Below are 16,791 nucleotides of genomic sequence, written 5' to 3'. Positions count from 1 at the left end.
AGAGAGAGAGAGAGAGAGAGAGAGAGAAGTTATATTTTGGCATTGTGATTATATAAATACCACTTATTGGGAGAGGTTTTGGATGTGGCTGTTTCTGGATAAATAGGAATAAAAGGGCCTGTGAGAATTCTTAAGTCTTGAAGGCCTAAAACTTTAAAACTTCTCATTTCCCCCCTTTGTTGCCCCTATATAGGTGTAGCTGTATGTGGTTTTGGGGTGATAGCCTGAAAAAGTTTTTACTGGAAGTTAGACCTTGGACCTGATTTTGAAGTCAGTTAATAGTCTAAGCAAATAGGGACCAGAGCAGTAAGAGTAGTAGGCAAGAGGAGCCCAAGTAAGGAAAGGAGCCACGTGGTCCAGTCAAACCCGAAAAGCTTCCAAAGACCTCCTTGTGAGTTCCTTAGCTGTTGGGCACTTTTAAATCTTTATTGATTAATAACAGCATTTTTCATTTAAAAACACAGAATTCCCTCTTTTCTCTGCAGTAAAGAGGTCCAGGGCCTGTCTGTTCTGGAGAGTAACCCCAGATAACAAATTAATTTGTTGCAACGTGGCTAGAAAGTCCCCAGTCTGATCCATCTCCGGTGATAATTCTTGGGATAGCTTGTAGTATCATCCCACAGAGGACCTTATTCCTCCTATTCCTGCCTCCAGCATGGCAGCAGTGCCATTCTGTCAGTACAGATGGTAAAATTGCTGTCCTTTTCCTGGAATTGGGGGCTAAAGCTTCAGCTAACTTGGGGTCTCAGGGTGAGAAATACTTTCAGGCAGATGCCCATCCAGCTGGGTTCTACACACCAGCAGGAGGCCTCTCCACCCAAGCCGGCTCCAGGTAGGTCACACTGGGCCATGTTACTAGGCAGAGCTAGGTTTTTAGAGCAGAGTGTCAGGGATGGGTTTCCTGGTAGGGTTGGATAAGCAGGGGCTTTTGCCCTGAAACACAGGTTAAATTGGTGTCTGTAGAGCCTAAATAGTTCCCCTGGTTACGGGTCCAAGGAGCTATCTGTAGAGTTGGTACAGTCTGGAGTTTTGCAGAGTCCCTCCTTTTGGAATGGGGACCCCCATGTAGGTTTGTGGGTAAAGGGCAAAAGTGGTACTAAGCAGCTGCTCGGGAAGAGGTGGGGGACCCTTTGGTTTGGTCAGCTGGTGAAAGCCAGAGAGATCTATGCAATGGTATTGTTTTGGTTTGGTTTTGTTTGCTTGATTGGGTATTATTTTCACTACCTTTTCTTGGGCCTTTCTGACTGATTTCACTGTAGACTTGATCTGACTCCTGTACTGTACAGCCATCTCTAATGCTTTGGAAGCAGATTGATTGTCCTGTCTTGTCAGCACAGATTGATCCTCAACCTGTGACTCAGCTGAAGAAGTAACGCTTTCCATTTGGGATACAAGATCAGACTGACTCAAAACACAAAGATACCATAGAACCCATGGACAGTGAACCCTGGGTACCATCTAGATCCCCATCCACCCAGAAACCAGGGATGGCATTACATAAGACAGTCTCTCTCTTTTTTTTTTAAATCCTGTGTACAGTATCCTCAGGCTTCAGCCGTGCGTAGACTGGTCAGCCTCCAGGGAGCAGGGCAGTTGACTGGCAGCTGGTCAGGGATTTTGAATTCAGGGCTATCTGGTGGAGACCTTTCACAGCGGAGTCATGTGCTGAGAGGGTTTTGTGGGTCAGTATAGGCTACCTAGACTGGAGGATTGGGCAGATAGGCCTTCTAACAGGTGTGGTGGATCCAGGGGGCAATACCTGTAACTGAGAGCAAGCACAACTTATAGCAAGGGTGGCAGGCACACATGGAAACATCGTAAGGTCCTAGCTAGATTGGTTTACAGGGAGGTCTTTTTCCAGTCTTTAACCCACACTGACTCTCCTGGTTGAAAGGGATTATGCAGGACTTCCCATAGGATCGGGGTTCTTTCTAACACAGTTTTATTGATTTGTGAGAAAATTGTTCCCAATACTTGTAGTTCTAAAGCCACATAATTAACCCCTAGTTGTTTGTCTGTCTCCCTGGAAGTGTGACCTCCCACACATCATTTCATAAGGTGAGTAACCTGAGGGCCCAGGAGTGCATCTGACTGGGCAGGGCCAGCACTAACACACCTCTCCAGCTTGCGCCCATTTCTTGGCAATACTTAGCTAAGGCAGCCTTTCGGGTTCCATTCATGCGTTCTACTTTTCCCAAACTTGTGGCCTATAGGCGCTGTGAAGGTTCCATTTAATCTAGCATGTCAGCTAAGCTGTGGACAGCCTGCTCCACAAATGCAGGCTATTGTCACTCCTGATTGACAAGGGAAGTCCACACTGGGGAACAACTCTCAGAGGAGGGGTTGAATGACTTCTAGGACTTATGTCTTGGTTGGTTTGGCTTTGACCTACCCAGAATAAGTGCAGACTGTGACTCATAGGTATTTGTGTCTAAAGCAGGGCTGCATTCCATAAAGGCTGTCTGTAAAACTTCAAACGGGATTCCCTATGTGTTGAATTGCTGGGGGTGGTAGCGTCTCTGGAGAGGGTTGTTGTGGGCTCAGGTCGTGGCATCTTTATCAGACTGTGGCACAGATTGAGGGGAGTCTTGCTTTGTAGTAGTATCTCTTTAAGAGAACTTCTTGCTTTGTTTTTTCCTAAGTGAGTCCTTTTATAGGTTTGTAAAACAAATGGGTAAGCGCTGTGTGCCGGAATGAAGATTCTGGCACCTGGTAGTGTGTAGAGGCCTGACCCCATCCTGAGGGGCCCTGTTCCTGAGTCCATAAATTCTCTTCTAGTGAGTAACAGCCAGGATTGTCCTTTGCATCGGGTAAATCTGCAGCAGTTGGAGGCAGTCCCTTCTTTTATGAAGGCCTTTGCTTTAATAAAAAGCAGTCTGTTGGTCTGGTTTTCTGGGTAGCCAATGTGACCATCTTTAAAAACCTGCAGGGGTGCGAGGACATTGGGCCTAGTCTGTCTGGCAGCTTCTCTGGCTGTTTTATTGGCCAATTGGTTTCCTTTTAGAGTAAGATCTCGTCCTCTTTGGTGTCCTCGACAGTGCATGAGGAACATCTTTCTGGGTTCCCAGATTGCTTCTAGGAGTTGGAGTATGTCCTTTTATTTTTAATTTCTTTTCCCCTGCTGTTAGATGTTCTCTCTTTGTATATTGCCGTGGACATGAAGAGCAGCAAAGGTGTACTTTCAGTCAGTGTAAATGTTGAGTCTTTCCTCCAGCCCATCGGAGGGCTCGGATGAGGGCCCAGAGCTCTGCTGTCAGTGCTGAGCCCCTCTAGGAAGGGGCTGTCTCGATGACCTGGTCTGTGGCAGTGACTGCACCCTTCCAGTCGCTCTCCAGCCAGCACGAAGCTGCTACCATCAGTGAACAGGGTGGCATCTGCGTGAGGCTTTGGCTCCAAGGTAAGGTTGGGTCGGTGGGAGAAGAGCTGTCACCGACTTCTTCGCAGTTGTGGTCTGGCTGGCCTCCTCAGCAGGCAGAAGGGTGGCTGGGTTTAAGGCCTCACAGTCTCTGAGGTGACTGGGATTTTTATGGAGGATCCCTTGCTCCTGGCCATTCTGGAATTTGAAAGCCATTTATGTCTTCGATTGTTCCTCAGAGTCGTAGCTAAGTGGGGGACTACTCAAAGGCTCTGTCCCAAGGTCGTTTTGTCTGTCTCTTTCATGAGTCACAGCTGCTGCCTGGACACGGTGGCAGGGTGTCCATCTGCTGCCAGTGTCTAATTGTTTGGACAGATTAGGCCATTAGTCTCTGCCAGGGCCCTGCAGTTTGGGTTAGGACTCCTAGGGCTACGTGGTCTATTTCACGAACAAAGAGGTTAAATTCTCAGCTTAAGTCTGGTAACCCTAAAGCAGGGGTACTGATAAGTTGGTGTCTTTGAAAGCAGATCATCCCATTGTAAAGGCTGGCTCTCTGGTCCATTGAGGCAGCATAGAGGGGCATGGCTTTCTCAGCAAATCCCAGAATCCAAATTCTGCAAAACCTGCTGCCCCCAGGAATTCTCAGAGTTTTCTTTTGCTGGCTGGCCTGGGAAGGGAGCAGATGTTTTCTCTCAGGTCCTATTCCCTGGTGTTCTTTAGGGATGATAAATCCAAGTACCAAACAGAAGGCCAGCATAGCTGGATACTTATTAGCCAGTCTCTAGAACTAACTTGGCTAGCAAGAGATCATCCACATGCTGCAGCAGGGTGCAGTTCAGATTTTCTCCTGGGAAAGCAGCTAGATTGGCAGCTAGAGATTCTCTGAACAAAGTGGGGGAGTTTTTAAAGCCCTGCAGGAGTCTGGTCCAGGTGAGTTGTGTCTTTGTCCTTCCCATTTGAAGGCAAAGAGAGGCTCTGGGGGGCCAATCACAGGCAGAAAAAGACATCTTTGAGGTCTGGGCACGTAAACCAGGCTGCCTCTGCCTCTGGTGAGAGCAGGCTCAGTGAAGTACATGGGTGAGGCACTACTGGGTGGATGGTCACCACAGCAGCACCGACAGCTTGGGGGTCCTGTACCTGCTGGTAACTCCCATTAGGCTTTCTGACAGGCAGCAGGAGAGTGTCCCAAGGGGATTGACAGTCTTTAAGGAATTTGGCCTTTCGGAGGTGGTCAGTATGTTCCTGGGTGCCAAGTCGTGCCTCTCGAGGCATGGCATACTTTTTGAGTCTGACAGGAGTAGCTCCTGGCTGAGGTCTAGTATAATTGGGGCCAGTTTTTGGCTAGTCCTGGCAGGGACTTTTCAGCCCAGACTTCTGGAAAGGCCTCGAGGAGATCAGAAGGGTTTACTTCTGTTTTTATGTAGTCTCCATTCTTCTCTGGGACCACAACTGATAAGACTAGGCTTTTCTGATCTCTGAGGTCAGATGGGCTGGCCCTTCAGACGTGAATGGGATGTATCAGAGCTCTGAGTTTGGTTAACAGTTCTCATCCCAGTAGAAGAATGGGACAATCAGGCAGATAGAGGAGTTCATGAACTATTTCACATCCTCCCAGGCGGCAGGCTCCAGGCTGGCAGAGACCCCGTGGTCTCTATGATGGCAGCAGTTCCCTCTGTGAGGGTGCTGCTGGAGTGGTCACAACAGAATGGACAGCTCCCGTGTCAGGAAGTCACTGGTGGGCCCCCAACCGTCACTTTGACCAGGGACGCCAGAGGGCCAGGACTGAGGGTGCCGGGTCTGTGCTAATCTGAATCTCCTTCAGCAAGTCTGATCAGGTCTGGCATTGGAGGCTCGGGTTGGTAACAAGGACCAGCGTGACCATTGGTCTTTTGTTTGAGTGTGGACATTGATTTTTCCAGTGTCCAGTTTCTCTGCAGTAGGCACATTCATCTGGACATAGGGGCTTTGCTCGTTGGTTCCCCTCCCCCTTTGCACAGTGGTACTGGCCTTCTGGTCAGATGTGGTTTTCCTAATACAGCTGCGAGGAATGCGACCTTTTGTTTCATCTTTTTCTCTTCTTGCTGGGCTTCCCAGTCTCTGTTGGCAAAAAGTCATTGCTACTTCAAGTAATTCTTTGGTATTCTGGCCAGCAAACCCATCTGGTCTGTGGAGCTTGTGTTGGATGTCAGGAGCAGGCTGGGCCACACCTGCTGAGTTTACCATGCGTTGATTTTCAGGTCTTCTGGATCAAACAGGGTGTAGATGCAAAATGCTTCACATAGTTGTTCAGAGAAGTCACTGGGCATTGTGAGGCTTTTGTCACACAGAAGCAGCTTTGGACTTGTTTGTAGGCTTTTTGGCAGCTACATGAACACCATGAAGGAGTGCTCCAAGGGACCTGGTGAGAGCTTCTTGTCCCCAGTGGTGTGGTCAGTTTGGTTTGGCCCTGGCAGCCATGCATTTGGCCCACGCTGTTGCACCTTGGCGGGCAGGGGCCGTATCTTGAAGGTGTCTCCTGGCCTCGATGGTGATTGTGCACCTTTCCTCTGTGCTGAACCAGGGCACTAGAGCAGCTGATGGCAGTCGTCCCAGGTAGGCATGTGGGTCTGGAATACGGACTCCACAAGGTCAGTGATCACTTGGGCCTTTTTACAACACAATAGAGCGTGTTGCTTTCAGTTGAGGAGACTGATGGTCGTAAGTGGGTGGTGATAAAGGGTGACCGGTCAGGGTTGTTCAGAGCCATCTTCCAGGGTAGTAGATGGAAGTCGGAGGGCTGAGCAGATGTGAGATGTCAGATGAGGGTTGTCTCTGGAGAAGCGAGCTCATCAGCACCACACAGGGCAGTGGAGGAGTGAGGGCCTCAGTTGGAAGGGGTGGGTACAGGAGAGTTGGCAGGGCGTGGAACTGGCGTCAGCGTAGAGGGGCACTTTGGAGCGGCTGGAGCCGAGGCTGCTGTCTGACAGGTGCTGACTTGGAGATGGGGGGTCCGAAGGGTCAGAGGCGGTGGCGGGCTCTCTGGCAGAGGAGGAGCAGGTAATGGGGGTGCAGACGGTAGCTCGAGGACCTAAGGTAGTAGCAGACAGTCCTCAGCTGGGCCCTGAGGAATCGCCTTTTTAAAGGGCCTGACAGGTGGCTACAGTTCTGGGCCACACAATCTTGACTGTCCCTCCTCCTAACAGAATCAAACTCACTGCGGGAGATCTGATTTTGGATGGGAGACATAGATCAAAGGCTGGGATTCTAATTCCCTGATGATAGGGACCTGGCCAGTTTTTCCCAATCCCCACAACATGTGGCATTTATCTTTGCTCCCAATGAGTATTCAATAAATATTTGTTTAAGTAGTTATTATAATCTTGAGACATTTTTCAGAACTGCCTGCTAAGCACCCTGGTGTCCCTTTCTTACTGAGTTTCCACTGAAGATGATGCTCTTGGTTGAGCAGGAATGACTTTGCCGTTGCAGGAGTCAGTGACCTTCAGGGATGTGGCTGTGCTCTTCAGCCAGGACGAGTGGCTGCAGCTGGACCCTGGTCAGAGGAGCCTGTACCGGGAGGTGATGCTGGAGAACTACAGCAACCTGGTCTCCGCGGGTAAGGAGTTGCTGTGAGGAAGGACGCGCTAGAGGAACAGCTTAGAGAGCCCTCTCTGGGTTTAGAGCTTGGGGGTTTCTGGAAAAGCCAAATCTCTGCAAAGTTAAAAGTGCATGTTTTTGTTGCTGCGTTCTTTATGTTAACCTTTCCTCTTCCTCCTGCCCTTCCTCACACCCCACCCCAAATTAATGTTCCTTCATGAAGCAGGTCAAAGATTTGATCTCAGGTTAGATGTTGAAAACTGTAGTGGAACCACCCTGACTCGGAGGTGTTCATTGCTGGGGCCTGTCTTATTTCTGAGCTATGCCCTGTTCCTTCATCTACCCCTGAAGCCCTCACGCCCCCCCAAAGTGTACTGCCCACCCCACCTCCCTAGGCTGGTCCCCCCTGCTGTGGAGGTTCAGTGGAGTGGTGTATGAGTTCTGTGTGGGTTCTCTCTCTGTGCTTTATTCAGACCCCGTTTCCTTTTCTGTGAGTAGGGATTCCAGTTTCGATGCCTAAGGTGATTTCCCAGTTGCGGCGAGAAGATCCCTGCACAGAAGAAAGAGAAATAGCTCCTGACATCTGTCCAGGTGAAGGAATGCGACACCGGGAATGGGCACAGGGAGCCAGTGATGTGCAGGGCCGGAGGAGGCAGATCTGCTGAGATGCCCAGGCCCAGTTGTACTTTAAACTGCATGGTTTATCGAAACACTTACAGATACTAAATTGCACTTATCTAATACTGTTATTTTCAATTATGGATTGAGTAAAGAAAGGTTTAACCATTGTGCCTTAAACCCGGCTCAAGATAAATCTTTCTACCTAGGATCAGAGCTAGGGTTGGGACTTGGACATATTCTAGAACTTCAAGATAAACTGAATTCATAGATCTCACAGATTTTCATTATCCTCAAAAGATTTCTACAAAGGCTGGGGGTGTCGGTCAGTGGTAGAGTACTCACCTAGCATGTGTAAGGCTCTTCTTGGTTTAGTTTCCATTGTTCGCATTTTTTCTATAAAGACTGTCTAGTCTTCTGACTGCAGCTTATTAATCTTCCCCCAAGGGATAGACTGTTGCAGGTGTTTTTTTTTTTTTTTTTTTTTTTTTTTGGTACCACGGATTGAACTCAGGACCTTGTGCCTCTGAGGCAGACACAGTGCCATTGAGCTAAATCCCCAGCCCCTAATCCCTCCCCACCCCATTACCGGGGATCAAACTCGGACCTTACGCTTGCAAGGAAGGTGCAGTGCCACTGAACTAAACCCCCAGCCCTCCCTGATTTTTTTAAAAAATAAATTTTGTTTTATCCCTTACCGCCTCTCAAGCCCCCCTCCCCTCCCTGTGTACAAAAGCTTTGTTTCCATTTTTTCCTTCTATTTTCACTTTTTTTCTTGTCCCTCCCTTTTTCTCTTCCACCTCCCTTGTTCTCCTTTCCCATTTGAAACCTTTCTTTCCATTTCCCAATATCCATTATACATTTCAGTCTTTATTTCCACTTTTGGTTTCTCACACAAGGGAACAATTTAGTATTTAAATGTGTGTGTCCGATGGATTTCTCTTAAAGAGTATAAAGCTATAAATAAAGCTTTTTTCCCACAGCCCCTCCAGTTTTTTTTTTTTTTTTTTTTTTTTGTACCAGGGATTGAACTCAGGACCTTGGGCTTGTCAGGTAGGCACAGTTCCACTGAGCTAAATTCTCAGCCCTATTATTGGTTGATCTCTTAACAGCAGCCAAACATATTGGAGTGAGGTGGAATGTCAGAATTGTTTTAAATTTGTATTTCATGAATGACCAGTGATGTTGAACACTTTTTCTTATATTTATTTGCTATTTCTAATTCTGCATCTGAGAAATGTTTTTTTTATTTCAGGTGCCCATTTTTGTATTGGGTCTTTAAATATGAGGGGATCTGATTTTTTTGAGTTCATATATTTGACTCATATAGAGTTCAATATATTGAGTTCAATATTGAAATATATTTTTGAGTTTATATATTCTAGTTTATATATTCTAGTTTATATATTCTAGTCCTTTACTGAAATAGCTGGTAAAAATATTTTCCCATGCTTTTCATTCTTTTGTTTTTTGTTTTTTTGTTTTTTGTTTTTTGTTTTTTTTTGCCACGCAAAAGCTTTTTAATAAGATGAGGTCCCAATTGTTGATTCTTTGTAGTATTTACTGTGTGGTCTGGGTTTTGTTGCTGAAGTCTTTGCCTTCTGCTCTCTCCTCAACTGTTCTACTGATCCATTTTGATTTGAGGTTAGTGTGTGGTGAAAGATATGGGCCTAGTTTCAATCTCTGACATGTAGAAAGCCAGTTTTTCCAGCTTATTCCAGTGAAGGTGTTTGGCTCCTTTGTCAAAGATAAGGTGGCTGAGTATGTCTGGAGTTATTTCTGCATCCTCTGGTCTGTCCCATTGATCCTCAGGTGTGCTCTTTTACCAGCACCATGCTGTTTTTATCACCATAGGTGCCTGACTTTTTAAATCTTCTTTATAATTAGAATCTTAAACTTGTATCGGATATTATCTCCTCAGTCATGTGTCAGGACTGTTGTAAATTTAAAAACCCAAATGTCCTCCTTCTAACAGACTGTTTCCCCTTTCACAGACTGAGATATGAAGTTATAATCACATATGAAATCACAAAATATAAGAAAAACAATCCACCTGTTTAAGTTATTATGTATGGAATTTCAGAGGGAAGATGGGAAAAATATAATCAGAGTAGAAATAGGAAAGAGAGAGGAAAGACAGGTTACCTACTATATTGCCTAGCATACACAGAGTAGGAAATGATGATAAATCGAAGAACCTCATAGTATTTAACTTGAGCTTATCACATGACATCATCTGTATCCTCACACCTGCATGGCTTGTTCTGACTCTGACTTTACCTAGGAGTTACAGCCTCTTCACTGCCAACGTACTGTGCCACAATAATCCTGATTTCCTTCTCTTTCCACTATCCCATCATCTTTTTCTCAATTCAGGTCCACCTTTGAGATCAGGTGCTGTCAAACCTCTTTTACATATATTGTTGCCAATTTTATTATCTCACTGATGAATTTGTCTCTTCCAGGAGGCATTAATTCTTCTGGTTCATTTCAGATTTCAAGACTTGGCCTGACATAGAAGCAGTGCCCGTCAGACAGGACATTTTTATTGAAGAAATATCTCGTGGAATAATAAAGAAAAAGTCTTCTGAGCATGGTCCTTGGGACATGGACTTTGAAGAATCTGAGGATCCTGAGGGTAGGATAGTACAGGAGCAACAGAAGAATCCCCTTAGGCAAATGGCAGCCTTACCCAAGAACACCGTCAGTGAGAATGGAAACCTTACAGGTCTAGACCTGGGCAAGAGCTCATTTATAAACACAGTTCTTGTTTCACAACAGAGTGCTCCCATAGACATGGTGCCCAATATGTATTATACCTTCAGGAAAGATTTTACACAGAACTTTGACCTAATGAGATGCTTCCAGATTTACCCAGGAGGAAAGCCTCATGTCTGTCATGAGTGTGGGAAGAGCTTCAGCCAGGGTCTTCATCTTCTGGAACACCAGAGAATCCATACTGGTGAAAAGCCCTACAAGTGTAATGAGTGTGGGAAGACCTTCAGCCACCGGTCATCCCTTCTTGCACATCAGAGAATCCACACTGGGGAGAAGCCATACAAGTGCAATGAGTGTGCAAAAGCATTCAGCAGCAGTTCCACCCTCATCAAGCACCTGAGAGTGCACACAGGAGAGAAGCCCTACCGCTGCAGGGAATGTGGGAAAGCCTTTAGCCAGTGTTCCACGCTCACCATGCACCAGAGGATTCATACCGGAGAGAAGCTCTATAAATGTGCTGAATGTGAGAAGGCCTTCAACTGTAGAGCAAAGCTTCATCGGCATCAGAGAATCCACACGGGCGAGAAACCCTATAAATGTAGCGAGTGTGGGAAAGCTTACAGTCAGTTTCCATCCCTCGTTGAACACCAGAGACTCCATACTGGAGAACAGCTGTGCCAGTGTCTGGAGTGTGGGAGAACCTTCACGCGCATCTCCACCTTTATTGAACATCAGCGAATCCATAGTGGACAGAAACCCCACCAGTGTAACGAATGCGGGAAGACCTTCAACCAGTACTCATCTTTCAGTGAGCATCGGAAAATCCATACTGGGGAAAAGCTTTACACGTGTCAAGAATGTGGCAAGGCCTTTGGCTGCAAATCCAACCTTTATAGGCATCAGAGAATCCACACCGGAGAGAAACCCTATCAGTGTAACCAGTGTGGGAAGGCATTCAGTCAGTATTCATTCCTAACTGAGCATGAGAGAATCCATACTGGCGAGAAACTCTACAAGTGTATGGAATGTGGCAAAGCCTACAGTTACAGATCAAACCTTTGTAGACACAAAAAAGTCCACAATAAAGAGAGAGACTACAAATGGAAGGAATATGGGAAGCCTTTCGTCTATGGCTCCTCTGCACAGTGTCAGAAATTTCTGAGAGGAGATAAGCCTATGACCTTTAATTTATCTCTCTAATAATCCAAGACTTCTCATTAGACAGTGATCAGGACAATAATAAATAGAGCACCAATTCCTAAAAGGTTCAGTCCTTTAACTTCTACAGGAAAAAAGCTAGTTAATATTAAGACAAGGTCAATTTTCAGTGAAAATATGTATGAACACATCAAATTTTATGAGCACTATTAAATCTTAAGGGTTTTAAAAACAGTTTTAAAATTCATAGAAAAATTTTGGAAGGCCTCACTTTGTAGAAAAGCAAAAATAATATGTACTTTACCTCATACTCTAAGTGTAAGCTTCAGTATGTGAATTTTCTTTTACAAGTAGTCACTGAATTATTAATGTAATGTGGGGCCTCATTTCCTAAATTGGCAGGCTGACTTAGGACGCTCTCCTTTTCATAGAGACAGAGTTCTTCTTTATATTTAACTCTTCACATGGAAGAAATAAAGCTCTTTGATAGGCTGCCCCTTAAACAGTATATGTGTACGTGAGTACAGTCGTGTCCCCAAGTGGTAGGGACGTGTTAAAAAGGCGTGAGGCGTCGAGTGTTGTACAGGCATCATGCATGCACTGGTGTGGTCCAGGTCATCAGTGCACATGGCCTCTTGATGCCACCAAGGGACATGGCAGACACCAGATGGGGCCCGCCAGGGAAGCGCAGCGGTGCTTTGTAGTGTGCTTTTTAATATGTAGAAGGCAGATGTTTAGAGTAATCACAGAAGCATAGTACAGTAGATACACGCACCAGTAACAGTTGTCATTCTCTTACCTGACCGGCAGCACGGTAGGTCTGCACGAGCAACACCACAGGCGAGTGATGCACTGTGCTGAGATGTCGTTAAGGCTGTGTCCCAATGGCTGTGTGATGTCACCAGGCAATGGGAAGTTTTCAGTTTCATTACTGACCGCAACATTGATATATAGGACATGACTGCACATACGTGTGTGCATGTATGTCTGTATGCATATATGTGCACAGAACTGTGCAAAAAATTCACAACTCCTTGATTTAAAAATGTAGTTCTAGCCAGGGATTTAGCTCAGTGGTTTGGTTGCCTGCCTTGCAAGTGCAAGGACCCAGGTTCAATCCCCGGTACCAATAAATAAATAAATAAATAAAAAGGTAGTTCTAGCAATTTATGATTTTTTAAATTAAAATTTTGCCTAAGGGGAGTCTCTTCCTTTTGCTTTCCTATTTCTTAATTTGATATAGATCTGTATAGCTGAATAGTGTCTTACAGTATTAGAGAAGGTAAAGTAAAACAGGTGGGAAGACTGCCGTGCGGATACTTTTGTCATCTGGCAAATGGTCAGTATTTGACAGAATGGGATATGTGTACACCTGTTATCTCATGAAAGTCAAGAGTTTTAATTATAGCCTTTCATTTTATTAGTGAAGTTGAGTTCGGTGGCATAATCAAGTCTTCAGCTGTCTTAACTGTGAAAGTTACAGGTTTATTTCCTTTTTCAAGTCCCAAGAGTACTATTTATTTTATAACCTGGTCAGAGCCAATTGTAGTTTAACCAGTTGTCTTTTCATCCTTGAGGATTCTTACCACTTTATTCTTAATTAATTTACAATCACACTCCTTTTTCTTATAAGTCTTTCTGGTGGTGTTTTTGTTTGTTTTTTGGTACTGGAGATCAAACTCGGGACCTTGTGCTTGCAAGGCAGGCAGTGGTGGCACCACTGAGCTAAACCCCTGGTTCTTAGAGTCTTTTTTTTTTTTTTGGTACCAGGCATCGAATTTTATGAGTCTCTTGACTGTACCTATATTTATAACAACTACTTAAACCCAGCTACGGCCAGATGATGTAGTTGCTTTGAGGCGTTTCCCATTTATAGGGCACCTTTTTTGGGGGGATAGCAGGGCTCAAACCTAGGACCTTGCACTTGCCAGACAGGTGCTGTGCCACTGAGCTATGTCCCTGGCCAGGGCTACCTTTTTAAATTACATACCTTTTAGGAATTCTTATATGTAAAGTTATATGAGATATGTTATTATTACGCCTTCTATTTATCACGTGAACATTTATCTCCCCACACTTTTTTCCCTCAATTCTACGTTTGACTTTGATGGTGTCATTTAGAATATTGTTCTAATACAATTAGCTAGACCCTTCTAAGTTTTAGAATTAGACTCAGACATTCAGCATAAAATATTTCTTAATTGACTTGTTTTAGCTAATCAGAATACAGTGGTACATCAGTTCACGAACTTAATTTGCTTTCTGATTTTGGGCAAGATGGCTACGTTTGTGCTTGGTGGGGAACAGAGCCGTGGTTGTGTTGGCCAGCCAAAGTGGAGTTTATGAACGGAAGCAAAGTTTTGTCAGACACTTTTGATGGAGAACCGAATTGTGAATAGAAATGTTCGTGAGCTGAGGTATTACTGTATCATTTTATATATTTAAGTACCTTTAGAAGGAAAAACGAAGCTCTTTTTCTTTTTGTATGTATGGGGGGTGTGACTGGGGATCGAACCTAGGGCTTTCTCACTGATCCAAATCTCCAGCCCTTTTGGTTTTGATACGGAATCCCACAACATCACTGAGCTGTCCTGGCTGGGCTTGGACTTGGGATCCTCCCCCTCTCAGCCTCTGACGGTGCTGGAGTTACAGGGATGTGCCACCATGCCCAGCAGAAAATGGGGCTTTTAAGTAGATCTCAATGCTCAGTGTTGGACTCCATAGCAGTGAGCCTTCTTAGGACCCCAATTTGGTTTCTAAATGCCAATCCCCACTAAAAAGGAACCCTGGCTCTTTGGAGAAATGGTTGCTTCCTTATTTGGAGTAAGGGAAGTCTAACATGCCTGGGGTAAAAAGCAAGAGAGAACTTGAGCATTGACGGGTTAATTCAGAAGGACAGGAGCACATGAGTGTGTGCAACACACACATAAATGTGTCTTTGTTCCCAATGGACAAATTTAGGACAATTTAAAGAAAAATTTATCACCATAATTGGTTGTAATACACCTAGGAGGGAAAAAAAGGCTTATAGTGATGAAAACAGACAAAAGAAAGCTCTATGTAAGATAATTTGAAGAATGCAATCTTTCGTATGTACACAATAATTTTTTTTTTTTTAACCAGGGATCAAACTCGGGCCCTTGATCTTGCAAGGCAGGTGGCAGAACCACTGAGCCAAATCCCCGGCCCTGTACACAGTAGATTTTGAAAAATCATTTCACAACCCTTCATGCAATCTAGAAGAAAACAGATGATGGCAAAAGATTTGTTTTTATAATGGAATCAAGTTTCACTACCTGTATGAAAAGCTGACATTAGCTTCTGATGAGATGCAAAATGAAGCACACATAAGCATATACGATACACTGCCAAAATGTTTTGTGAAAATTAAATCTATACTTACCTTCATATTTACAAGAAATGCCAATGAATAAAGGAATGAGCTACATAGCAAGAAAGCAGGGTTAAGTAGGTTAAGACTGTAAAAGACAACTGACCTAGGCTTTTTAGGAACCCAATATATTAAGTAACAAGTGGATTTTTTTCTAGATAAGACATTTGAGATAACCAAATACCAGGAGTGATCTTTTACTGGCTTCTGAGTTAAAAAAAACAAAACAAAAAACCAGAAATATTGGGAAAGTAGTAAGATAAGGTATTAGGTAACATGGTGTGTTTACTTTTCTTAGAAATGGTATTAGAGATATAGGATGATGTTCTTATTCTTAATAGATGCATGCAGAAGTTTTTAAGTGAAAAATCATGATGTCTGCTAAATATTTTCAAATTGTAAAATACTACTATAGTTGTACCTTTGTGGTAGATATAGAAATATTCATTGGTCATTCTTTAAACTTGTCTGTATGTCTAAACTTCTAATAAAAATTGAGGCAAAAATGATGGGATTAAGTGATGATTATGAAGGTTTCAGCCAGAATTCCCTGTCTACTCAAGAGGGTTCCAGTTTGAAGCTCCCTCCAGGTACTGGCTCCACTTTAAATTGGATGAGTTCACTTCACCTTCTCCCTTCCACTGAAAATAACTAATGCTTGGGAAAGTTTTCTGGGCACCTGAGAATCCTGACACCAAGCAAGTTGGTAAAGGAAACTACAATTTGAAGTCAGACTACCTGGCAATTCTGAGCACTCCTGTGATAAGGATAGTGGTGGCTGACCAAGCATCTCCACCTCTGAGAGGGGACCTCATCTCTGGTCAGAGGAACTGTGGGCCAAAACATGAAAGAATCCCTACTACTTCACCTCTGTCACTGTCTTCCTGCTACTTAGACCTGAAGGTGGGAGCATCCATAAAATATGTACCAAAGAGAAAAATGTAAAGCCTGCTGTTCCTAATCAGAAGATCAGCAAGATCAATATTGGGAGCTAACAGGACCAGGTTGTCAGGAGAAGAGAAGCCCAAGAAAGTGACCTCATGAGCTGCTCCATGCAGCCTGGGTTCACCCTGGATTTGTACATAGATACGATCCTGACTCTGAACGGTAGCCACGGGACAGATCCAAACAGCACTGCAAGTGCTTATAGAAAACCAGTGACAGAACTATTCTTCAGAAGAGGGACTGGAACTTTGACTAAACTAGCCAGGTAAGTTGCCAGCTGAGGAGAAAAAGCTCAACATTTTCCAGAAGAATTAAATACTAATAGTCTCATAATATGCTGAATGCCCAGGATGCACTGCAGAACTACATAAAATACAGAAATCAAGAAAATTTCAAATGTTGGTTCAGGCAGAGATGACAACACATATTCCAAGACAATACCTACTGGAATTAGGAGACAAAATGTTATTTTCATGTGATTTACATTTTTCAGTGATCAAGTTATTGGCATGTCTCACCTCAGACACATTTCTTTATTTTCATGACATTTATAATCCTCTTTACCAGCCATTTTGAGGTTACAATTAATTATTGCCAGTTAAAGCTATCTTACTCTGCTAAAGAACAGCAGATGGGCGTTATTCCTCCTGACCAGCTGCACACCAAGATTTTCAATATTTACGGAAGTGCTTCAGAAAGTATGACTAAGAAATGAAGGACAATGTCAGGTACTCGGCAGGAAATTGAATATAGAAAAGGAACCAAATGAAATATTTTAGAACAAAAAAAGGACTAAAAAATGAGATGAAAGTAAATGAAAATGATACATAGCTGAACAAGAAGGAAAAAAATTAGTACGTGATTATTTCAATGAGAAAAAACATTTGACTAAATACTAGAGACGAAAACAAGACATCGCAATTCAATGAAGGTCATCTACCAAAACTTAACAAGTCTAATTTTTTGAAAATATCCTGATCAATCAGATGCTGTTGAAGTAAAGACCACTCAGCAGTCCTGTCGGTCATTG

The 16,791-nt window shown here is 44.1% G+C and overlaps 1 protein-coding gene across 4 annotated transcripts in view; it reads left to right on the top strand.

Moving 5' to 3' along the window:
* Positions 1-12,519, top strand: part of Znf354c (zinc finger protein 354C) — a 28,430-nt gene extending 15,911 nt beyond the window's left edge. For 3 of the 4 annotated variants that reach the window (XM_033761511.1, XM_033761510.1, XM_033761509.1), the window contains 4 exons: positions 6,824-6,950; positions 7,430-7,522; positions 8,573-8,602; positions 10,044-12,519. In XM_033761511.1, the coding sequence (XP_033617402.1) occupies positions 6,824-6,950; positions 7,430-7,522; positions 8,573-8,602; positions 10,044-11,467 (1,674 nt within the window). In that variant the 3' untranslated portion in view covers positions 11,468-12,519. The remainder of the gene's footprint in view (positions 1-6,823; positions 6,951-7,429; positions 7,523-8,572; positions 8,603-10,043) is intronic. The other variant, XM_010623765.3, reaches the window with a different exon arrangement.
* Positions 12,520-16,791: the final 4,272 nt, after the last annotated feature.

This window comes from Fukomys damarensis, unplaced genomic scaffold (genome assembly GCF_012274545.1).
Source record: "Fukomys damarensis isolate Sample0158 unplaced genomic scaffold, DMR_v1.0_HiC HiC_scaffold_9, whole genome shotgun sequence".
In the NCBI taxonomy this organism is placed as follows: domain Eukaryota; kingdom Metazoa; phylum Chordata; class Mammalia; order Rodentia; family Bathyergidae; genus Fukomys; species Fukomys damarensis.
The sequence above is the reverse complement of the archived record's forward strand: the minus strand, read 5'-3'. Positions and strand labels throughout refer to the sequence as shown.